The sequence below is a fragment of the Schistocerca americana genome, chromosome 5, assembly GCF_021461395.2.
Source record: "Schistocerca americana isolate TAMUIC-IGC-003095 chromosome 5, iqSchAmer2.1, whole genome shotgun sequence".
Classification (NCBI taxonomy): domain Eukaryota; kingdom Metazoa; phylum Arthropoda; class Insecta; order Orthoptera; family Acrididae; genus Schistocerca; species Schistocerca americana.
In genome coordinates this window covers 613812386-613837631 of record NC_060123.1, presented here as the reverse complement: position 1 = coordinate 613837631, position 25246 = coordinate 613812386, and the positions used below count along the sequence as shown (strand labels likewise).

At 44.8% G+C, this 25246-nt stretch overlaps 1 protein-coding gene across 1 annotated transcript in view; it reads right to left on the bottom strand.

Moving 5' to 3' along the window:
• LOC124616005 (cytochrome P450 6k1-like) overlaps positions 1-25246 on the bottom strand; it is a 63983-nt gene that overhangs the window by 704 nt on the left and 38033 nt on the right. The window contains exons 4-7 of the mRNA XM_047144215.1: positions 24646-24908; positions 21568-21767; positions 12211-12432; positions 10474-10725 (exon numbers count right to left, since the gene is read on the bottom strand). Of these exons, the coding sequence (XP_047000171.1) occupies positions 10474-10725; positions 12211-12432; positions 21568-21767; positions 24646-24908 (937 nt within the window). The remainder of the gene's footprint in view (positions 1-10473; positions 10726-12210; positions 12433-21567; positions 21768-24645; positions 24909-25246) is intronic.

Sequence of the window (25246 nt, the reverse complement as noted above, 5' to 3'; positions counted from 1 at the left end):
TTCCGACGTGATAGTGAAGTGGAAACATGAAGGGACAAGTACAGCACAAAAGCGTACAGGCCGACCTCGTCTGTTGACTGTCAGAGACCGCTGACAGTTGAAGAGGGTCGTAATGTGTAATAGGCAGACATCTGTCCAGACCATCACACAGGAATTCCAAACTGCATCAGGATCCACTGCAAGTACTATGGCAGTTAGGCGGCAGGTGAGAAAACTTTGATTTCATGGTCGAGCGGCTGCTCATAAGCCACACATCACGCTGGTAAATGCCAAATGACGTCTCGCTTGGTGTAATGAGCGTAAACATTGGGCGATGGAACAGTGGAGGAGCGTTGTGTGGAGTGACGGATCACTGTGCACAGTGTGGCCATCTAATGGCAGGGCGTGGGTATGGCGAATGCCTGGTAAACGTCATCTGTCAGCGTGTGTAGTGCCAGCAGTAAATTCGGAGGAGGTGGTGTTATGGTGTGGTCGTGTTTTTTATGGAGGGGGCTTGCACCCCTTATTGTTTTGCGTGGCACTATCACAGCACAGGCCTACATTGATGTTTTAAGCACCTTCTTGCTTCCCACTGTTTAAGAGCAATTCGGAGATGGCGGCTGCATCTTTCAACACGATCGCGTTATTGTTCATAATGCAAGGCCTTTGGCGGAGTGGTTACACGACAATAACATCGCTGCAGTGGATTGGCCAGTACAGAGTCCTGACCTTAATTGCATAGAACACCTTTGAGATATTTTGGAACGCCGATTTCGTGTCAGGCCTCACCGAGCGAAATCGATACTTTTCCTCAGCTCATTACTCCGTGAAGAATGGGCTGCAGTTCCCCAAGAAAACTTCCTGCACCTGATTGAACGTACGCCTTCGAAAGTGGATGCTGTCATTAAAGGCCAAGGGTGTCCTAACACCATAGTGAATGCCAGCATTACCGAGGGAGTGCGCCACGAACTTGCAAGTTATTTTCAGTCAGGTGTCCGGATACTTTTGATCACATAGTGTACGTTTCAGACAGGTAAAATGCGACCATTTGTATACTTTGACGCATAGATACATTTACTCGATGAATTCCCTGGACTTGTTATAAACGTAAGCTCTAAACGTTACTGTTGTTTGTCCGCAAGGCATATCAGAATAAGGATCCACGGATAAGGTGTCATGTGCTGGTGCTATGTAGGCATATGCCAGGCTCCGTTTTCCTTCTTTTGCTCTCTCTCTCGTTTTTTCTTTTCTTTCTAACAACATTGGCGATATTTACTGACATCACAGAAGCCAGAGGTATCAGTTTCTGATTTTAAAATGTTTCGAGTTTCAGTATGAAACCAAAATGTTAAATGTCACCTGCTTGCTTTATCTGAGGAACTCAAGGTGACAATCGCGGAAGTAACTGCGGGATAGGATATTATCATGACTTATACATTAATATGCTCGTTCTATAATGTGACTTTTGCATCAGAGATGGAAGTTCTCAATCAGTTGAGAAACTATAATTGTGTTAATTGAGAACTGGTGCTGAAATGCGCCACCGAGAAACCCGGTATTGGTTTTTAGTGTTTACATGGAATGACTTCAACACAACGCTGCGGTGGATCCTTTTTCAACTGGGCTACTGACCAGTGGAGGGTGAAGACCGGCTGGTTCCGAGCTCCCTCTTGGTGGCCCAGGCAGCCCAACACCCTCGGCCAGACCGGAAGCAAAGAGTCACACACCATGCCTACCAAGACACTTCATCATGCACGAAGGTAGGTGTGTTCTGTAACGTTCGAGAGTTGTGTGTTTGCGAGTAGAGGAAGTATGTGTAAAAAGTAAAAGAGGCTGCTTTCTTCACAGCATCATAGCTTGGTAATTAACTTGCTATCGTTTAATTGTCAGGCGAGGTTATAATAGTAATTCGAAATGAAGTAGCAATGTTTCACGTAATTCAGAGTTGACACAGTAGGAAAACAATGCTTTCTTTACCTCTAGTCTAGTGTAGCTCGTTCATACCTGCCAATCATTTAATTGATTCAACAGTGGGTTCTTGAAGAAACATTGTGTGTTGCATTAACTAACCGAAAGCCCATTTGTAGTAGACAACTGACCCCAAAATGGCAACCAATCATAGATAAACAAGCCATCCTCTGAATATATGTCCCAAGAAGGCTATGACCAGGGACGTAATACAATAAAAACAATAGCCAGAAATACTGAATTTGAATTCAGCGTTATTGACAAAATTCTCTACAAAACTTGTAAAAGCAAGCCAGATCACTATAGTACCCAGTGGACACTGTAGATAGACTGCAAAGGATATTTTGTAATTTACCTGTTACAGATAAAATTTCTAGTAGAACGAGCAAAATTTTAAAGGCAAAGGGTTCTTCTTTGTCTTTATATATTCCACAGACGCTGGGTAGATGTTTCTTTAATTCAAAAGGGAAACAAAACGGCCTTAACGGAAAAGTGTGGTTTATAAGATCATCTACCAAGAGTGTTAGTGCTCTCGTATACTGGTGAGACTGGAAAGCCAATCCGTATGAGACTAAAAGTACAATATGGAAGCTAGAGATTATAGAAGCCAGGTTCATCCTTTGCCGAACACTGCTTAAACCAGAAATACAAGTATGTGATAGATGTAGAAGGAGATGTAGAGGGAAAGGGGGTGAAGATTAAAAATACTATAAATTAAAAAAAAACAGATGTTTGTGTTCCCACATTAACTATTAAATGCGCAAAATAAGTTCAATTATTCAACCCTTTTAGACAATGGTACAAACTGAACGTGCGAGGAGAACCTGGGCGCCTCTTTTGTAAAAGGATAATGACAATAAGTCTCATTTCTCTGCACATACCTCCACTTCAGTTTATGTTTATACGTAATTATTGTAAAAGGTGTTCTAAAAATTGTTTTTGGATGCAAATGTAACTATGGCAAAATTGTCAACAGAGATAATTTTTATACTTTAAGTCATGGATCGGTCGATTAAGAAGTTGACGTGTTTATCTGTGCTTGGTTGCCTTCTCTGGGAATCGAGGATGTAGAATAATAACAACATTTATGAAACACGACAAAAAAGCGTTTCATGTAGTTAAATGTAGTCAAAATATTGTAATTCTTTCAGAAGTTGTAAGGAAAGCCATGTCTTGCATCACACCCAAAAAACTGATTTACATCCACATCTATAGACATGCTACACAAGCCGCCGTACGATGTATGGAGGAGGGTTCCACGTACCACTTACTAGTCATTTCATTTCTTGTTCCATTCGCAAACAGAGCGAGGGAAAAGGACTGTCTAGAAACCTCCGCTCGAACCCCAATTTCTCGGCCGGCCGGAGTGGCCGTGCGGTTCTAGGCGCTACAGTCTTGAACCGAGCGACAGCTACGGTCGCAGGTTCGAATCCTGCCTCGGGCATGGATGTGTGTGATGTCCTTAGGTTAGTTAGGTTTAATTAGTTCTAAGTTCTAGGCGACTGATGACCTCAGAAGTTAAGTCGCATAGTGCTCCGAGCCATTTGAACCCAATTTCTCGCATCTCATCTTCGTGGTCCTTACGCGAAATGTACGTTGGCGGCAGTAAAAAGTTCTGCGATCAGTCTCAACGCCTACTAACAAAATTTCCCGAATGTTGCATCACGAAAAGTTCGTGGTCTACCCTCCAGGACTCCCATTTGAGTTCACGAAGCACCTCCGTAACACTTGCGTGCAGACCAAAGCTACCGTACCACATCTAACAGCGTACCTCTCAATTGTTGCGACAACTTCCTTTCATCTGGCCTGGTAGGGGTCCACAACACTCGAACAGTACTGAAGAATGGGTCGCAGTAGCTTTCTATACGATGTCTCCTTTGTGGATGAGCTACACTTCCCCAAAATTCTCCCAATAAAACGAAGTGGAACCTTTGCCTTCCCTACTACCAACCTGACGTGCTCGTTCCATATCGCTCTGCAACGTTACGGCCACGTATTTAATCGATGTGACTATGTCAAGCAGCGCGCTACTAATGCTTCATTCGAACGTTAGAAGATTATTTTCCCTACGCATCCGAATTAACGTATATCCTTTTTTATGCATTTAGAGCAATGTTCTGTTCCTTGTACCAATTAGAAATTCAAAGTCATATTGTATGCTCCTACAGTCACTCAACGACTACACCATCTTGTACACCACTGCGTCATCAGCAAACAGCCGTAAATTGCCGCCCACCCAATCCGTCAGATCATTATTCATCTATACAGAGAATAAGAGCACCCCTATCACGCGTCCCTGGGGCACTCCTCACGCTGCCCTTGTCTCTAGTGAACAGTCGCCTTCAGGGACAACGAACTGGGTTCCATTACTTAAAACGTCTTTGAGCAATTCACGTGTCTGAGAACCTCAACTGTATGCTCCGACCTTCGTCTGCAGTGGGGCGCCGTGTCAGATGCTGTCCGGAAATCTAGGAAAATAGAATCTGCCTGTTGCCATTCATCCATTGTTTGTAGGATATCATGCGAAAAAAGGGCATGTGGATACCAGCAGGAGCGACGCTCTCTAAAACCACGCTGATTTGCGGCCACATGCTTTTCTGTGTCAAGAAAATTTATTACGTTCTAGCTCATAATGTGTTCAAGAGTGTTGCAGCAAACCGATGTTAAGGTTATTGGTCTGCAATTCTGCGCGTCCGCGTTCTTTTACCTTTCTTATACACAGAAGTCAGCTGCGTTTTTCTCCATTCGCTTTGGACTTTGCGCTGGGGGGGGGGGGGGGGGGGGGGAGAGATTCACGATAGATGGAAGCTTAATAAGGCTCCAGTGCAGTAGAGCACTCATTGTAAATCCAAAACTGGGTATCCACCCGGACCTGACCACTTACTTGTTTCCAACACTTTCGGCTGCTTCCCTAAGCTACAGATACCTATTTCCATGTCCTCTATACGGGAGTTTGTAAGACAGTCAAAAGACGTTATGTTTATATGATCCTCCTGCAGGAATGATTGCTTAAACGTGAAATTTAAAACTTCAGCTTCCTTTTTGCTGTTTTCTACACAACCAGACTTGTTGACGAGTGGGTGGACAGAAGCCATCGATCCGCTCTGTGATTCTACGCAGGACCATAATTTTCTCGAGTTCTTGGCAAGATCGTTCGCTAAGGTATAATGATGGAAGGTGTATGCTTACCGCACTGATGTTGCTACGGGAGCACGAATTTCTATTAATTTTTGACTGTCAACATCTGTGCGCCCTTTTTTGAACCGAGAGTGCTACAATCTCTGTTTTCTCAGCATTTTCATTATCTGATTAAAACCACAGAGAGTCCTTTTCGGGCCTGCCGGTGTGGCCGTGCGGTTCTAGGCCCTTCAGTCTGGAACCGCGTGACCATTACGGTCGCAGGTTCGAATCCTGCCTCGGGCATGGATGTGTATTATGTCCTTAGGTTAGTTATGTTTAAGTAGTTCTAAATTCTAGGGGACTGATAACCACAGATGTTGTCCCATAGTGCTCAGAGCCATTTGAACCATTTGAAGTCCTTTTCGTTCTTAATCCAGACACGCCAACATCACCGATCCGTGTCATGCAGAATAGACTGAATTACGACGCCTCGTATAACATAAATAACTCGTGTTCCTCAGATAAAATTTTTGCTTAAGAGTATTACGCAAAGGACAGATCATTTTGAATCATGGTTAATACTAGAAATTATTTATTCATGGAATAGAAAAGTTACGATACGATTCTCAACGCAAAATTTTTACAGTATTTGATGCCTTTGCAAATAAAAGAACAGTGACACAGAGAAGCAATTTTTATAGTGCAGTGTTCAGTGAAGTAAAAAAAATGCTACCTCAGTATATCTGGTAGCAAGTTTTAATCCGTAGTGATATAATGACAGTTCCGATTTCTGCCAGTGACGTTGGTGGTAAGGTAACAGAGTTGAATTCTATCCCCCCCCCCCCTCCTCTACTCCCCACCACCCTTCCACCCATGCTCAATCGTGTTGAAAGATTCAGTCGCCGTCCCTGAATTGCTCTTCAACAGTAGGAAGCAATAAGGTGCTTAAAACATCAACGTAGGTCTGTGCTCTGGTAGTGCCACGCAAAAGACTTCCGTGAAAAACACGACCACACCATAACACCACCGCCTCCGAATTTTGCTGTTGGCGCTACACACGCTGGCAGATAACGTTCACCGGGCATTCGCCGTAGTCACACCCTGCTATCGGATGGCCATACTGTGTATACTCTGTAACAAAGTATGACTGAATAAATGTTCTCTCGCATGGAAACCATGCATTTGCAGACATAAGTTCATTGGCCCTTTTTTGTTCCATATCCTCTCGTCGATCAATCCCTAGAGTTTGTATACGGTGGAAAAAGTCATCCTGTATGTTATATACTATCCCGAAGTTTCATAACGGCTGATACACTGGCGGGTTGATCTTTTCTGGTTTTAGCATCTAGGCTGGTGTGTTCAATGTCTGGATCGGCAGTAAAAGCAAGCTTATTAGCAACTGTACTACGTTCAAATGGTTCAAATGGCTCTAAGCACTATCCCTAGAACTTAGAACTACTTAAACCTAACTAACCTAAGGACATCGCACACATCCATGCCCGAGGCAGGATTGGGACCTGCGACTGCAGCAGCGCGGTTCCGGACTGAAGCACCTAGAACCGCTCGGCCACTGCGGCCGGCTGCGTCCAGCTAAAAAGTGGTATGATTGGGTGGGGAAGCGGAGGACATTGCACTGGCTGTAAACTTTGAGCCTAGTTATGTCACCTGGCACTTTCATAAATGTATTGCTCAACTGACATTATTATCTGTCTCATGTCCACCGTAGTCTGATGGAACTCCGGACTCTAAACATGTTATCTGTGTATTACATCTTCTCTCAATATTACCTTATTTCTGTCAGAGGCATCTAAATATCGCGATATTAACATGAAATTGTTCATGATGCATATTTATGACCTTGCAGAAAATATTAACAATAACCTCAGCCGTTTCATATATGATGCAATTATCTATTATAGAGTACTCTCTGAAAAACTTGCACGAGTATTCAGTCAGATATTGGCAAGATTTTCAAGTGGTGCAATGACTGACTGTCAGCTTATTATTAATATAATTAAATGGATTTTAGAAAAGCTGAGTAGTCGCATACAAGCAGGTTCTAGTTTTTTGTGCATATATTCCAGTTGATATGTTTCTGGCTCTGCCCATCATCAGATTTCCTGGTGTAAACACTGCAACAAATAATTAGTTATACTTTTTTTTTTTTAAACACCAAATGTTAACAAGGAAGCAAAAAATCGAACAAAGTGTTAGGACCAATACAGACCACTTCATACCAGAAATAACTTTGACAGTTTGTTCCTTAATCATACATTCACGAGCCAAAAGGTGTGACATATAATTTAAACCTGGAAAAAGGGAACGTTGGTCGTGAGAAGGACTACAGAATACTGCTACTTCAGTGCGCTCGCAGTTGCTATGGAAACCACTCGGTGCAAGAGCGCACCAACGGCATTGCAGCTGTGCAAATGCCGATATGTTTATCAAGAGTCAAAACAGTAACCAATAACAAGTAAAAGTATATATTATGTGCCTGCACATTAGCAAACACACATTGCAGTAGTACAAAGTACATTACAAAATTGCAGAAGAAATGTTTGGTCTTGGAAAAGCATGACTGTCGAAGATTACAAAAGGATTTGTCTAAATTGGAAAAGTACATTACAAAATTGTACAAAAAAGTATTTTGTTTTGGATAGACATGACTTGTCAAAAATTACAAAAAGAAATGTTTAGATTTGTAATTACACTTCTGCACTGTTCGTCAAACGTAAAATGTGAAGACATTTGCCCCACCCTATAATTTATTATTACGGTTGTTCATATGCCAATATGTTTACTGCCCGTTAAAGCAGTAAAATAAAAACAACAAAAACACATGTAGTTTGTGTGCACGTAAAAAAAATAGTAAAGGGTCGGTGGTTGCCTGCCCACATTTAACCTCAGTAAAAGAAGTATCACTGTAATACCTGGGCATGAGATTGTACCTTTCAACAATTAAAAAATTCCAGAATGAGATTTTCACTCTGCAGCGGAGTGTGCGCTGATATGAAACTTCCTGGCAGATTAAAACTGTGTGCCCGACCGAGACTCGAACTCGGGACCTTTACCTTTCGTGGGCAAGTGCTCTACCATCTGAGCTACCGAAGCACGACTCACGGCCAGGCCTCACAGCTTTACTTCTGCCAGTACCTCGTCTCCTACCTTCCAAACTTTACAGAAGCTCTCCTGCGAACCTTGCAGAACTAGCACTCCTGAAATAATTAAAAAATTATTTATCTTCAAAGAATAACGTTACAAAATTTCAGAAAATTTGTCTTGATTCACTAATTAGAATGGTACATAGGGAAGGGACTGTACATTTGAAGGTTCAATTTTTTTATTCTTTTTAAATATTTTTATTATATTTTTACGTGGTATTTGCTAATCACTGTAGGGCGCAAAGAAAAGTAGTAAAGGGAGAAGTGGTTGTCTATATACTCTATTTAAGAAAAGTGGTTAGGAGGGTGATAATAGTTTTTACGTGCCTCTCACAACAAATCGTCAAAATGACTAAAAACCATTCCCTACCACTACTGATAAGTTATTTGATTAACAGTTGTGGAGCCACTTGACTGGATGCACTATTTCAAATTCGCCGGCTGGAGTGGCCGAGCGGTTCTAGGCGCTACAGTCTGGAACCGCGCGACCGCTACGATTGCAGGTTCGAATCCTGCCTCGGGCATGGATGTGTGTGATGTCCATAGGTTAGTTAGGTTTACGTAGTTCTAAGTCCTAGGGGACTGATGACCTCAGATGTTAAATCCCATAGTGCTCAGAGCCAAACTTGTGGACTGTCTCAATAAGACTTGTGTTGCTATATACACTGTTTTCTGAGCTACCCTTACCTTACATCTTCATCCATACTCTGTGAACCTCTGTGAAGTGCATGGCAGACGGTACTCTGTACTAGTTTCCAAAGTTTTTTCCCGTTTCATCCACGAACAGAATGCGGTAAGAATGACTACTTAAACGTTCTGTGAGTGCTGTAAATTAGTCTAATTCTACACGAATCTTACAGGAGCAATTTTTAGGGGATTATAATGTATCCCCAGACTGACCACTTAAAGTTGGTTCTTGAAACTAAATCTTACAGGAGCAATTTTCAGGGGATGATAATGTATCCTCAGACTGATCACTTAAAGTTGGTTCTTGAAACTTAATAAGTGAGATAATTAGCTGGATTTTAGAAAAGCTGGGTACTCGCAAACAAACAGGTACAAGTTGGTTTTTGGTATAAATAAGGAAATCGGGAAAATTGTACACATCGGTCTGTCAAATGAGTAACATGAAGCTAATGTTAGGAGACTAGGTGAAAAAGTTCTTGCTAAGATTGCAGCAGGCAAAATGGCAAGATGTCCCAATTGTTCCCCTTCCTCTCTGTGTGTAGGACTGTCATGCTACTTTCTAATTCTGCCTGAGTATGGCTTTTATCGTTCACATGGGGACGTAATGCGCTACTATCGCTAGCATACCCATGTTCTTTAAACCAGGATTTGAACTCTCGCCCTGTTTGTCCCACGTAAAAACATTCACATGATCCGCACTTTATTTTATGTACTCCAGTTTTACAAAACTTATTTTGCACGGATTCCAGACCGTGCCTCAACAGGTTCCCCAAATTGTTAACCGTTTGGAATCCTACCTGAACATTAAGCTTTTTGAACAAGTTTGCAATCTTTTGTGAAAGTAGTCCTAAAAAATGTTAACGCTATGTGTTTTACTTCTTCTCTACGTTCCATTTAGCCTGCTGCAATCTTAGCAAAAAATTTTTCACCTAGTCTCCTAACATTAGCTTCATGTTACTCATTTGACAGACCGATCTGTACAATTGTCCCGATTTCCTTATTTATACCAAAAAACAACTAGTACCTGTTTCTTTGCGACTACCCAGTTTTTCTAAAATCCAGTTAATTATCCCACTTATTAAGTTTCAAGAACCAACTTTAAGTGATCAGTCTGGGGATACATTATAATCCCCTAAAAATTGCTTCTGTAAGATTCGTGTAGAATTAGACTAATTTACAGCACTCACAGAACGTTTAAGTAGTCATTCTTACCGCATTCTGTTCGTGGATGAAACAGGAAAAAGCTTTGAAAACTGGTACAGAGTACCGTCTGCCATGCACTTCACAGAGGTTCACAGAGTATGGATGAAGATGTAAGGTAAGGGTAGCTCAGAAAACAGTGTATATAGCAACAAAAGTCTTATTGAGACAGTCCACAAGTTTGGCTCCGGGCAGCGAATCACATCTCTTCTGTGACCATAGAGCGAGCGGCTTTACAGAACACAACAGTACACGATCGGCCATACGAAAGTCGGTATAAGATGGTCATACTGGCAGCCTGTGCTACCATGCGGTGACAATGTAACTTAATGCAGGCATCAGACGACTAAGTACTCACCTATGCAAATGCGTGGTCCCTCCCCGAAAGGCAGGTACACATAGGGGTGGCGCTTAGCTTTGGCCTCTTCGGAGAACCTCTCAGGGTCGAAGCGGTCGGGGTCAGGGAAATACGTGGGATCGTGGTGGAGGCCCAGCACAGACAGCACAACTGGAGTTCCCTTCTCCAGAACGACGTCGCTGTCTGGAATCTTGTAGTCTTGGTTGCACTCTCTGTTCAGTACTGCTGCTGGTGGGTGTTTCCTGAGAGACTCTGGAACCGAAATGAAAAAAATATAAATATTGAAAGACAGAAATGCGCTGAACTGATTCGAGAAAGTGATCACGAACAGTATGAGGGCGGTAGGTACTCGAATCGGCTACTTACGAATTGAGTACCACCGGCCTATGCGGAGTTGAGCATCTGACGGAGAAATAGCCCAGAGCTCAAGCCTTCAAAGTCAGTGTCGCGTTGGCGAGAGAGACTTATGAATTGCTTCCGATTTTTGCTGGCACTCATTGGCTATCATTATCATTAAGTTCGTAGGGTGTTCAATAAGTAGTGCAGCACCCTCTCTTTCTGAAATCAGGTTGGTTTTGTTCAGGATTCAAACTGTTCCCCACTCCTTTCGCTACGAAACCGTATTTTTCAACATGATCTCCGCATCTCCGTTCAATGCGCCGGCTTTACGCATCATCCACCTACTGCTTCACTGTGTGCGTCCTTCATTGGGAGTCAGAAGGTGCGAGATCCACCAGGAAGCAGAGTCATCCATTTTCATAGTACGTATTAACAATCAGAGCACAACAGTACAGAGACTGTGGCTGTAGATGATTTTTAAATAAAAATTACTTAGCTAACATATGATTGAAAAAACGTTGATGACTGTTAATACAACAGACTGTCTTAAAGTTTCACTTACAGTGACAGCAATAAGATAAATAATACATAAGTTGGACCAGCTTCCAAGTCCGGAACATAAGTGTACGAGAGGTACGGTTGCTGACCAATCATCGCACTTCTGTTTTTTTTTTTTTTTTACATCATGTTTATTCTTATGATGAACGAAGTATAGTAATGTTTTAGGTACGCCCGTCAAAATGTAACTGAGAACACGACTACATACAACGATTTACAACGTTCTTCCGCTCTCCTGAAAAATGTAAATTTTCGAAAAGGTCGGTTTTTTGTAGTTGGTACTGTAATTGTAATCGATACGGGATTTTAGCACTGAGCGCTGCGAATCTGTGGATAGAGACAGAGTACAAATTACTGTAATTTTACGCAAAATTTCCGCAGCTTCTTTAGCTGAGCTCTTAGCTGGGTCGAACACAGTCTGAATTGTAACCAAATTCGTCAGCTGCTTTAGCTGACTTTCTCAGGTGGGTCGAGCACAGTCTCAATCGTAACCACCACTTTCCTTAGATTAACTAAGCCGTAAATTCGAAAATCTCGACAGTTTATTGAAATCAGCTTCTATTGTTTCTCTTAATCCGTTTAATTTGGGGCCGGGATTCTTCCTCGAACAAGAACAAAGGTGAAACCCTTCCTCAAAAATTTCAATCGGAGTTAAAGTACAGTCTCCAAGGAATTCCATGTTCGCAGAATTTTTATTAGTGATATTTATTCCTTCCTTCTTCCGCCATCTAATAAGTGTGTGGGTGAACCCATTGACTCTCCTTACGTGAATGATGACAGTCCATGATGTGGAAGGTTCGCACAGCAAGCCAATTGAAACTGAAGATAGATTTTCCTTACCAGATACAACCTTGTCGAGGTAAGTCATTTTGCCGATGGCGTCGTAGGAAATTTCACCGCCGTTTTCCTCGAGCACGGCGTCAATTTCATCGTGAAGCTTGCTCTGTATGTCAGGGTTGAGCGCCAATTCGTGAAGCGTGAAGCTCGTCGCTGTTGAAGAAGTCTCGAAGCCTGCAGCGAAGAAGACGAACGCCTGCGCTGCCATGTCTTCCATCGACAACTCTATACAAAGATAAAAGAAAGTTAAAAGTCACAAAAGACTAAAACGTGAAATGTGAAAGGGAATATCATTGAATTATATAATACTTTCATTGTCGAAGACTGTGTACCAAAACAAAAAGGAATGTTTTTGGAGTCTGAAATTGTACTCTTCACCATAGTTAGTTAACCAAATCAGACATGCTAGCGCTGCCAGCGAGGTAGTAAATGTATCAGTTGTTTCATTATTTCGCATTAGTCCCTCGAAACTTGCACAATTTCTTTGAAATACGTGTTCAGCCATAAAGAATGGGGTAGTCATTTGGCACTGTTGGCAGCGAGACACTAAGTAGTAGCTTCAGCTGTCTGATTGTAAAGGCTTTTCTTTCTCTGTATCTACATACGAGGGTCGTTCAATAAGTAATGCCCTAAACTTTCTTAAAAAGCCATTAATATGCATACACAAACGTCCTTGTTGCTGCTTCACTTTTGATGTCTGTGCGCTGGTGAAGTTCTGAACCGTTCTGGCAGGTGGGAGAGCTGTATTACAGCGTCAAAATGACGTCTACATACGACTCACGTGACAAGCAGCGTGCTGTTATTGAATTCTTGTGAGCAGAAAAAGAAACCGTGGCGAACATCCAAAGACGTTTGTGCGCTGTGTATGGAGGTGCTGCAGTTGATCGGAGTATAGCTGGGCGATGGCTAAAGAGAGTTGCAGAATCAAGAAATGCAGAAACAGTGCTCCAATATCAGCTGCGCTCGAGACGTCCTGTCACAGCCACTGCTCCAGACAAGCTGAATCGTGCGGATGCCATTATTCGCATCGACCGGCGAGTCACAGTTCGACAATTGTCTCTACACTTTGAACATCACGAGAATGTCAGTCATGCAGTGAAAACACGGCTATGCCTACCGGACAAGATCTTTTACCAGCAGGGAATACATGCTCTTCCACAACGATGGCGTACTGCCATAGAACGTGATGGAGATTACGTAGAAAAATAGGACATGGACGAGATATGTTGATGTATATTCTCACCAAATTCTGACTCGTAATAATAAATATGTTCTGCGAAAAAAATGTGGGGCGTTAATTATTGAACGACCGTCGTACATAGTCTGTAAGCTTTGTATGGTATAGAGCAGAGGGTACTTTGTACCAATGCTTGTCTTTTCCTACCATGTTACACTCGCAAATTGAGCGGGGGAAAACAACTGTGTATGCCTCAGTACGAGGTCTCATTTTACTCATTTTTTCTTTGTGGGCCTTGTGCGAGTTTTATGATGGTGATACTATAATCATTCTGTAATCTATGTGTATATGAAGGTGGTATCTGATCTTTCGTACATTTCCGAAAGAACAGATACCATCAGTGACCATGCAGCTTGTTAGAATGAAATTACAATGAAATGAATACCCCTAGCTGCATACAGGCGTTGACGTAAGTCAACGGGGACAGTTGAAAATTTGTGCACCAAGCGGGACTCGAACCCGGGATCTCCTGCTTACATGGCAGACACTATATCCATCTGAGCCACCGAGGACACAGAGGATAGTGCGACTGCAGGGACTTATCTCTGGCAAGCCTCCCGTGAGACCCACATTGCCAACTTATTTTCCCGCACTATATTCATAGTGCCCCTGCCCATTATACTCATTACTCGCGGCTTTTTGCCGATTCCCGTTAGAGTTCGGGCACTGTTTGTGCATCCACACAGAAGATGATGGTCAAATGGCCGGTGAGCCTTAACTAGTTATACATATACGAAGATGGTATCTGTTCTTTCGGCCATTTCCGAAAGAACAGACACCATATCCATATAAGTATATAGTTCTGGCAATACCGGCCATGACCTTCTTCTTCTGTGCGGATGTTCACATATTCCACGAACTCTTAAGGGACTTGCTAAGAATGTCTTCAACGAGTAATGATTGTGTTTGGGTGGGACACTACGAATGTAGTGTGTGGACATACAAGGTGAGAATGTGGGTCTCGCGGGAGGCGTGCGCGAGATAGTCCCTGCAGTCGCACTATCCTCTGTGTCCTCGCTGACTCAGATGGATAGAGCGTCTACTTTGTAAGCAGGAGATCCCGGGTTCGAGTCCTGGTCGGGGCACACATTTTGTTCTGTCCCCATTTTATATATCAACGCCTGTCAGCAGCTGACGGTATTAATATAATTCTAATTGAGATACAAATATATTGGGGAGGTTGCAAGATGCGCGGAGCCATGAGAGAATTAACGACCCATTAACAACAGTTGAGCTGATATTCTGGGATGTCTGCTTATTGCTATAGGAGGGTTCCTACAAGTGTTAAACCGAACGGCAACGGTCTTGCCACTGTGGTAACACCGGTTCCCGTCAGATCAACGAAGTTAAACGCTGTCGGGCTGGGCCACCACTTGGATGGATGACCATACGGTCTGGCAAGCGGGATGCAGTCTGCCGTCGGCAGTGACACAGTGCGGACCGTGTTGCCTGCCGGCCGCGCTGTGGTGCGCGCGCCTGTTTGTTTACGCCGGAGCAGCTTCGCGTGTGCGGTGTTGTGAGTCAAGAACGAGATGGCACACTCGTACAGAAAAACGACTTTGAAGTTCAGTTTTGCGAACGACTACACACGACCAAAGGCACACGAAACTGAACGTTTCTTAAGAGAAGAGGTAAAATTCGATCCACAGGAAATCGTGGGAATCAATTTATCGATCGTTTCTAGCGTCGTCTATGTCAAGCTTGTTGACGAGGCTGCTTGCGAAAGACTTCTACAACGATCACCGAACGGGTATCGTTTCTGTCATGCCGACGGGAATGTTGGTGCGATTACAGTCGATCACGCGGGAATGGGGATCCGCACTATACGAGTCTTCGAACTTCCGTTTGAGGTCCCGCCTGAACTTGTTACCGACCCCTTTCGACCATACGGTGCAGTTCTATCCCATGTGGCCGAAAAATGGACGAGTTTTACCACGTACCCCGTTTTAAATGGGGTAAGACAAATACGGATGGAACTGCGAAAGCACGTCCCCTCCTATTTGTACATAGGAGGTTGTCGAGCGATTATAATCTATGATGGGCAACCTCGCACTTGCTCGGGGTGCGGGAAAGAAGGTCACGTCCGCTCGGAATGCCTCCAGCGACGTTTAGTGCAAACGCTACGGGATGACGTTCAGGCGCCACAACAGATGACTGTCTTACCGTTGACCTTTGTGGAAGCCCTGAGAGGCGATGTGAGGGAGATTTCCGATGGGAACCAGCAGCTGCCCCCTATACAGAACATGGACACCAACGGATTGGAACTCCGACCACCGGTTCCACTACAGCAGACACAGGACACCACAAAAGAGATGCAGCTGACGGCCGCTCCAGGCTCATCCGTGGTGGCTGCCAGTGCTTCCACCGAGAGCGTGATAGGCCAGGACCAGGACGGAGGATACGCAACCCAAACAGCCGATGCGGAAGCAAGGCAACGGAAACAGCGTTCGCCGAAGAGAAGAAAGAAGCGTCGACTGACTTCTGCTGACGATAGCCATAGTCCCGAGGGGACAGTGGACGACAACGACAGTATCGACCTGAGACCAGCGGATTCAACAGATACCGAGATGACGATGCAGGAATTACACAGCGACGATAACTTGAACTCTTCTTCTGGTGACCGGAAGGCAGAAGTGGAGATGACAACTGTCCAACATCAGAGCGGTGACGACGTTGCCTCCCATCCGTCGACCAGTTCCGGAAATATGCTGGGGGACTGGGCGCAAGAAATGGACCAACAGGAACAGAATGAAAATACGAACGCGACGATTGACGATAGTCCTGGCCAGAGGCCGGGAGGGGTCGGGAAATGTTGAACAACTTAGTGTGGTGAGGAGCGCCGGGGGTGCAGATAGACGCTTAATGACACCGCCCTACAACTGATGAACACACGCCAGGCGTACCGCATTGCCACGATAAACATTAATGGCATTCGGACACCGCTTAAAATTCAAATGCTGAAAGATATGTTACGCGCTGCGGACGTGGATATTGTACTCCTACAAGAAGTGCGTTTCAGATCGCCGCCAGAGTTCTACGGATACGAGGCACATTATTCAGTGCACGATGAAAATGGATGCGGTGTGGCGATTCTCACCAGGGAAGGAATGGGACTGGAGGACGTCATGTCTCTCCCTTCGGCACGTGGCATAGCGATCACTGTCGACGGCGTTCGTTTCATCAATTTATACGCGCCATCTGGCTCCACAAAACGCAGAGAAAGGGCGACCTTTTACACCGAAGAGATAGCACCGTTGTTCGCTGGACGCTTTGATAACTATATAGTGGGCGGCGACTTTAATTGTGTCGTCGAGAAAAAGGACCAAGTACCTCATTATGTGCCATGCATGGAACTGCGTGCGTTGATTACCGAAATGGCGCTTCTGGATACCTGGGAACTGCAGCATGGTGACAGACCGGGTTATACGTTTGTCACGGGACACTCGGCGAGTAGACTTGATAGAGTGTACGTGACACGAGCTCTACGGACGACGATACTGGATGCCGAAATCTGGCCAGCGGCTTTTACGGATCATATGGCGTACGTCTGTACGATTTCACTAACGCGTCAGAAGATATGGCGGAGTAAGGGTCACTGGAAAATGAATTGTGCACTTTTATGTGACACTGAATGTCGCCGGACGATAGAGGCGGCCTGGGAGACCTGCGTTTGCCGCCAACGAGCATACACCTCGGTTCTCCAGTGGTGGATTAAATGCGCAAAACCAACGTTACGGAGAACGTTGATACGATACGGGCAGGACAAATCGCAGTGGAACCGCACGGCGGCTGATTTTTATTTTACAGCTCTGAGAGAGCTGATGACCCAACAACCATCGCTGGAAAGGCACACGGCCATGCGCAGGATAAAAGCCAAGTTATTACAGCTGACGAGACTAAGAATGGAAGGTATAATGGTCCGGGCGAGATTGGCGGACACAGTTGCTGCCGAAACGCCCTCCATGCACCACGTAGTACGTGAACGCCAACGACGACGCAGGACATTGATCAGGGAACTAATCTCTGAAACTGGCCAGCAAGTTGTGCACCAGCGTGATATTGCGCATGTGTTTACTGACTATTTCCGCCACTTATATGGATCTGTATAAGTGAACCACGAGGCACTACATGATGTCATCTTGGAAATGCCAGATAGAGGACCACCACTGGATGCAGAGACTTTCATCACAGCGATAACAGAGGACGAGCTGACGGATGCAATTGCCAGGGGGGCTCCGAACAAGTCCCCAGGACAGGATGGCTTCCCAATTGAATTTTACCGCGCCTTTGCATACCTCATGGGACGGACTTGGATTCAGATGTACAACGAACTCCTGTTACCGCAGACTGAGATACCTGCCGATTTCACGGAGGGTATCATCATCCCAATACCCAAACCACGCGGTGGCAGAAGGCCAGGAGATTATAGACCACTCAATCTCTTGAACTGCGACTATAAGATTTTCGCGCGCATCCTTGGGGCTCGCCTGCGGTCTTCAATTTCTGATAGACTCCTCATAGATCAAACTTGCCTCGGCGGCAAGAGTAACGTACATACGGCGCTCGGTGACTACCGAGATATCGTCGCATTAGCAGCGGCATGCCGAGTGCGTGGGGCATTCGTCGCTATTGACTTCGAGCATGCGTTCGACAGAGTGGATCATACCTTTTTGCATGCGGTGATGGGCAGACTGGGAATCCCACAGGCCTTCATTCTAGTGATCATGCGACTGTTACACGGCGTGCGATCAAAGGTCTCGGTGAATGGACGGGGCACTGACTACATTGTTATTTCAAGGTCAGTTCGTCAAGGTTGCCCCCTTTCGATATTTTTGTATGCAATGGCTTTGGAACCCAGTCTATATGGTCTCCGAAGACTGTTGGAGGGAGTGCCGTTGCCACAACTGACCTTTCATTGCCGCGCTTATGCTGACGATGTGATGCTGGTGGCACGGACATGCGAAGAAGTACGTACGGCGTTGGCATGGATACAGCGATACGGGATGGCGGCAGGAAGCGTGTTTAATCTACAGAAATCACGTTGCATTAATGTCGGTAGAGGATTACAACCGGGGGAGGAAGGCCCGCTCATGTTAGTTAAGACCATAAAATGCCTAGGTATTACGTTCCATACGGATGTGCAGCGGACAGCAGCGGAAAACTACCGACGCATATTGAAGCTGATGCGGACAATGGTGCTGATATTAAGAGCGTTGGATATGATTCAGAGGGTGACCTATGTTAACGTATACCTAGCACCGAGACTCATTCACGTGGCGCATGTCCTGCCTTTAACGCGCACAATGGCATCACGGATACAAGCAACTTTCGGAACCTACGTGAGTGTGGGACACCTGTTTAAGGTCCAATACACAACACTTACGCTACCACCTGGAGAGGGTGGACTTGGTCTAGTGAACGTATATGAAAAGGCACGGGCGTTATTCGTCAGTACGATTTTCCGACATTGGCGCGGTCAGTTTCGCAATATCTCGGGTGCGTTGGCCGATGTCCTAGTGCCCACTTCAATGCTGCCCCCAGTCAATGTGGGCCATATTTCACCGAAGCTGCCACATTTCAAGTCTCTTTTTTTTTTTTTTTTTTTTTTTTTTTTTTTTTTTTTTTTTTTTTTTTTTTTTTTTTGAGCTTAGCTATGTCAGAGATTCCTTCCCAACAACACGACTACCGACGACGCGAGATGTATACCAACTCTTACTGCGCCGGTGTCCCAGGAATACCCTGGAAAAGAAGTACCCAGACAAGAACTGGCGACAGATATGGCGCGTTATACGGAACGTTTACCTCCCAACGTCGGTACGCTCAACATGGTATGTGGTGGTAAATAGGAAGTTCGCAACGAATCAACGGCGACACGCGATTCTTTTGGCAGACACTCCACTATGTTTAGGCTGCGCAACAGTGGACACTGATGAACATCGTTTAGCATGTGGTGGGACGGCTCCAGTGTGGCACTTGGCACAACAGATATTGGCGTTCCTGTTACGCTCCGCCCCTCACACAATTTCACCAGACACACTTTTGTTCCCCTAAGAATCTTATTTTCCCGTCCAAAAAACCAATGCAGTGACATGGGTACGGGGAATGGTGGCGGGCTACGTGTATAACGAATCGGAAAAGGACAAAATTGATTTTTGGCATTTTCTCCTGGATTGAAACACGAAGCTGCAACAGCATAAGAAATATGGGCAAGACTTCGCTAATTACTTGCGACTTACATTTACCGACCCGCCGGCCAGATGGGGTGTGACGGGTGAGAGATGAGACAGACGAAGAAGCCGAGATAGACATCGATCACACTTACGGACCCTTAGTTAATTTCGAGAAGACGACCCAGTCTAACACCAATCTCTGAAGAACGAGTCGACAGATGGCTCTCTTGCTATATCGAACGTCGGGTCGTGAACAGGTGTCGCCCCCGACACGAATTTCATTTCATTGCTACAGGAGCACGTTTCTTTTGCATTTGTACTTTCCGCAATGTCTTCATGTTTTTCATTTCGGCGTTTCTGTTTTATTCATTTCCTTAATTACATAATTTTCTAATTAGGCACTATTTGTCAACATATGGACATTGTAGACACTATTTATGCGGTAGTACAACAAAATGTATGTCAGCAAAGGTGATAACCTGACATTGTATTGGAAAAAAAAAGATGGATAGAGCGTCTACCTTGTAAGCAGGAGATCCTGGGTTCGAGTCCTGGTCGGGGCACACATTTTGTTCTGTCCCCATTGATATGTATCAACGCCCGTCAGCAGCTGACGGTATTAATATAATTCTAATTGAGATACAAATATATTGGGGAGGTTGCAAGGTGCGCGGAGCCATGAGAGAATTAACGACCCATTAATAACAGTTGAGCTGATATTCTGGGATGTCCGCTTATTGTTACAGGAGGGTTCCTACAAGTGTTAAACCGAACGGCAACGGCCTTGCCACCGTGGTGACACCGGTTCCCGTCAGATCACTGAAGTTAAACGCTGTCGGGCTGGGCCACCACTTGGATGGGTGACCATACGGTCTGGCAAGCGGGATGCACTCAGCCTTTGTGAGGGAAACTGAGGAGCTACTTAATTGAGAAGTAGCGGCTCTAGTCTCGTAAACTGACATACGGCCGGGAGAGCGGTGTGCTGACCACATACCCTTCCATATCCGCATCCAGTGACGCCTGTTGTCTGAGGACGACACGGTGGCCGGACGGTACCGTTGGGCCTTCCAAGGCCTGATCGGACGGAGTTTAATTTTAGTTAAACTGAATGATAAACTGGTTCCATATAGGGAGGGGTCAGCAAAAGGAAGTACTAACCCACAAGAAAGTATGTTGCTTTTCTGCTTGTTATATGCCTTGTTACATTCAAAGTCAAGATCATAAATACAGTAAGACAAAACAATTTATCTAGTAGGCAGTAATTCATGGTGGTACTGATTACTAGCATGTCCTGCATTCGAAACCACAACAGATAACGCAACGACCCTAATTCTTACTAAATTGAGGGTTTAGGGTTATCTCTTTATTTCACTCAAGTTCTCATACAAACTACGGAATCACGACTCACAAACAATAGAAGACACAATCATCAGTTATGTGATTCGTAGACACACAGAGAATATGATGAAGTTACTGTCATGTAACGAAGTCTTTGTACTGTCAGGCAGAGACCACCTGTTCGGATAGCCGTGCACGTTATGGCGTTGATACCAGGATAGGAGGTGCGGCGGTCCCGGATCGTTTCTGCCTGGCGGATTAATGATGAGGGACGGTGTGCTGGGGAGCCTGGATGTGGTTCTTTTTTGCGGTTTCCCGCATTCGTCTAGGTGAATAACGGGCTGGTACCCAATTCCTGCCTCAGTTATACGATTCGCAAACATTTAGAAAACGTTGCTCACTTTTATGTGAACATCACTACAAACAGACAGTTGAGGAGCAAATATTTCGTCTTGGAGGGCTAATGGTATGATGACAGGAAGGATATGTGGATGTGGATGAGCAGACCCTGCGCCGATCGGGACAAAGGCACAAAAAGAAGAAGGCCCTCAGAAAGAGAGGGCACTGCGTGTGTGCAGGTAAACACTAACGAGAAAAAGAAGAAGAGGAACTTACTGTCGGTGGTGCCTACTCCTTTCTGCTGTCCATTCTCCACTGTCTCTCCTTTGTCAGAGTCGACGTAACCCTTGTTTTTGAGCTGAATGAGAAGGTCCATGAAGTCTTTTCTTCTAAGGTTGTTCTTCTCTCTGTAAGCGACAGTGTCTGCAACCATCTGCTGGAAATATTTGCTGACGTTCGATCCTCCTCCCTTGATTCTAGAAAAGAAATATAAGTTATTTATTATTAAAGCAAAAAAAATTCAAATGGCTCTGAGCACTATGGGACTTAACTTCTGAGGTCATCAGTCCCCTAGAACTTAGAACTACTTAAACCTAACTAACCTAAGGACACCACACAAGTCCATGTCCGAGGCAGGATTCGCACCTGCGACCGTAGCGGTCGCGCGGTTCCGGACTGCAGCTCCTAGAACCGCTCGGCCACTCCGGCCGGCTTAAAGCAAAGATTCTATCAACAATTCCTCCTTTTCCACTGTGGAAGGAGATTACTTACCTAACATATCCCACATTAAATACACAGTGGCCAATGTAAGAGACAGGTTACTTAATTTGTGAAGGTTAACAAGAAGCGAGAAAAGACTGTGAACCATTCCTAGTACAGTGGCAGGAAGCAGGAAGAACGATGTGTGCTGGCACATGACTGCTAGCAAGCCCATGTCCATTTGTTCCATAGTGTGGGGTCAAGAAAAGTCTAATCGCCAGATGGACGCAATCCAAGCAGATTTCTGTTGATAGTGTTCAGGTAATGCCGATAACTATAAACAAACGTCGGCTGTTTGAGATTTCATGGTCGGTTATGGTGAAGTCATGTGGCAGTTTTGTTTCCTTTAGCGATCTCTTAATACATTACTGACCATGAAAAGTGCATCACCAGGGAGAATGGCAAACGTACTCAGGGGATGTATATGACTTTAGCGTGTGCATTCTATTGTGAAGGACGCAAATGGAAAAGTAGGCTTTAAAAACCCATGGGCGACGAGACCAGTAGAGACATATAACTCCTACATCCGTTGAGCATTCTGCCCCAGATGAAAGTGACTTCATACACGAAAATTATGTAAGGAGGAAGCCTCTACAGCCGTCCATAACAACGAAGGTGTTGCTAGTGAAGGATTTTCTACACAAACTGACCTCTCCATTATGTCCCATAAACGTTCGATAGGTAGCCATAACATTCGCTCGAACTGTCCAGGACGTTTTTCAGACCAATCGCCAACAGTTGTGTCCTGGTGACATGGCACATTATCGTCCATCAAAATTTCTTCGTTGTTTGTTAGCGTGAAGTCCGTGAATGGCTGAAAATGGTCTCCAAGTTGCCAAACATAACCACTGTCAGTCAGTGATTGGATCAGTTTGAGCAGAGAACTCGGTCCATTCAGTATAAACATAGTCCATATCATTACGAAGCCACCGCCAGCTTGCACAGTGCATTATTGACAGCTTGGGACCATGGCTTTGTGGGGTGTGTGCCACACTTGAACCCTATCATCAGATTTTAACAACTAACATCGGGACTCATCTGACAGGGCCACGGTTTGCCAGTCGTCTAGGGTCCAACCGATATGGTTACAGGCCCAGGAGGGGAGCTGCAGGCGATGTCGTGCTGTTAGCAAAGACACTCGCGTCGGTTGTCTGCCGCCACTTTTCGCTGGGCTGTCCTAACGAATACGTTCGCCGTACGTCCTACGTTGATTTCTGCGGTTATTTCCATGCCGACTTGTTTTTTTTTTTCTTTCCTTTTTTTTTCTTGTTAGCACTACAACTCTACGCAAACGCCTCCGTTCTCGGTCGTTAAGTTAATGGCGTCAGCCATGCCTTGTCCGTGGTGAGACAAAATCATCAGAACAGGAAAGCAATAACTGCAACACCAGGGCGGCTTGAGGGCCATGTTCTGATCATTCCACAGTTACGCCCCAAGATTGCGGCTGTTTGTTTCAACACAGTTTTAGCAGAACCACTGTCGAAGAACAATTAGTGACTTGTAACCAGAAAGAACGAAATGAGGAAGGTAAATCGGCTCTGAGCACGGTATTGCAACAACATAGCACTCCGTCCCGCTGCACATCGGGCGATGCGAATTTGACGAAGCCCCAGAAGATGGATAAGGAAGTACGACACATTCCAGTCAGAGATGCCCATGGAGGTAATCGCCAGAGATAACTTAATCTCTGCATAACTCTCGTCTCAAAGAAGTTAGCGCACCAAAGTGACCAACCACATACAGTTGAACAAAGATTTGAAGTAAGGAACCCCACCGAACATCAATACGGTCATATTCTAAGTGCGCACGAAATGGTAAAACGCGTGAAAGTTGCTTGTTTCACTCTCTTGATATATTCAATGACTACATGATGTTAACCACAAAGTATAGAACATGTGAGTTTATTGCTTTGTACAAACAAAGATTTGTAGGCTTTCATGTTCCACAGGCTGAGTTATCCCACAACACTTCTTGACTTCATAACTGTCGGCTTGGCTGTCTTTAGAATCTCAAACTGGCAGACATGCTCTTCGCATCATTCTTGAATGTTTGGATCACTGTCATGAAAACACCCTGTAGGCAGCGATACACAGTGAAGTACTGCAAAGCCATAAGAATTTACTTTTTCTAGCAAGTCCAGTATCTCCACGATAAGTGTATAGAAGCATTAATAGTCCATGAAGACGTCGTGGAATGGACGTAACTTCAAAACATTACTTTTGAGACCCTGGGAAGTGAATTCGGCAGCAACACAAAGGGGATGCGCCATGTTTGTGATATGCAGAGTGTTGTCCATCACATCCAAACTCTGAAAGAGGACGATTAGGATTTAATGTTCTATTGACAAACAAGACACTACAGACGAAACGAAAGCTTGAATTGGGAAGCGATTTCAGACGTGTCTTTCTAAAGGAATCTTTCTGACGTTTGCTCTAAGGGATATAGAGAAACTACAGAAAAGCTAAATCTGCGTAAGTGGGTGAGGATTTGAACAGGTACCCTCTGGAGCATGGTACTAGACTCTTATCTATGGCGCCTTGAGGCTCCTCATATCAAAGAAATTCCTCTGGTGGAACGGAGCGTTGCAGGTCTCACCTTAGATACTCCATTAATGTTGGGCTGACGAAGTTCAGAACGAAAGAGATGGCTGCTTGCCAAGTGGGCTCAAAGATCTTGCGTCCCCACTGCCGGAACTCGTGGTCTGGGTTCCGCTGGCAGTTGCACTCCTGACCGAAGGCGACGGAGGAGATGACGGCAGTGGTGAATCGTGCTATCAGCTCGCGCACCTCCACCGACTCACCGCGGTCCACCGTCTCCCCAATCACGTCCACCATCTCTTGCCCGCAGTCCTGGATCGTCTGTCACAGACAGATACACTTCGTCAGTGTCCATAATAGAGAAGCAAGTTTCAGCAAACTTGCATGTTTTTGGGCCTGGATTCAAGATTTTTTATAAGAAATAACTTAATTCTTTATTCTTAACGGTACAAGATCAACAGTATTGAAGGTTATTTCTGGAGTACCCCTGAAGAATGTTATAGGACCAGTACTGTTAACAATGTACAGACTGATCTTGTTAAGAGGGGACAAACTGCAAGACATAATCCCTGGGAATACAAGGAACAAAAAAAAGTAATGTAGGTATATGGCCGGAAATGCATTCTGAGGGAGGTATATTCACTTGAAGGTGGAGAAGG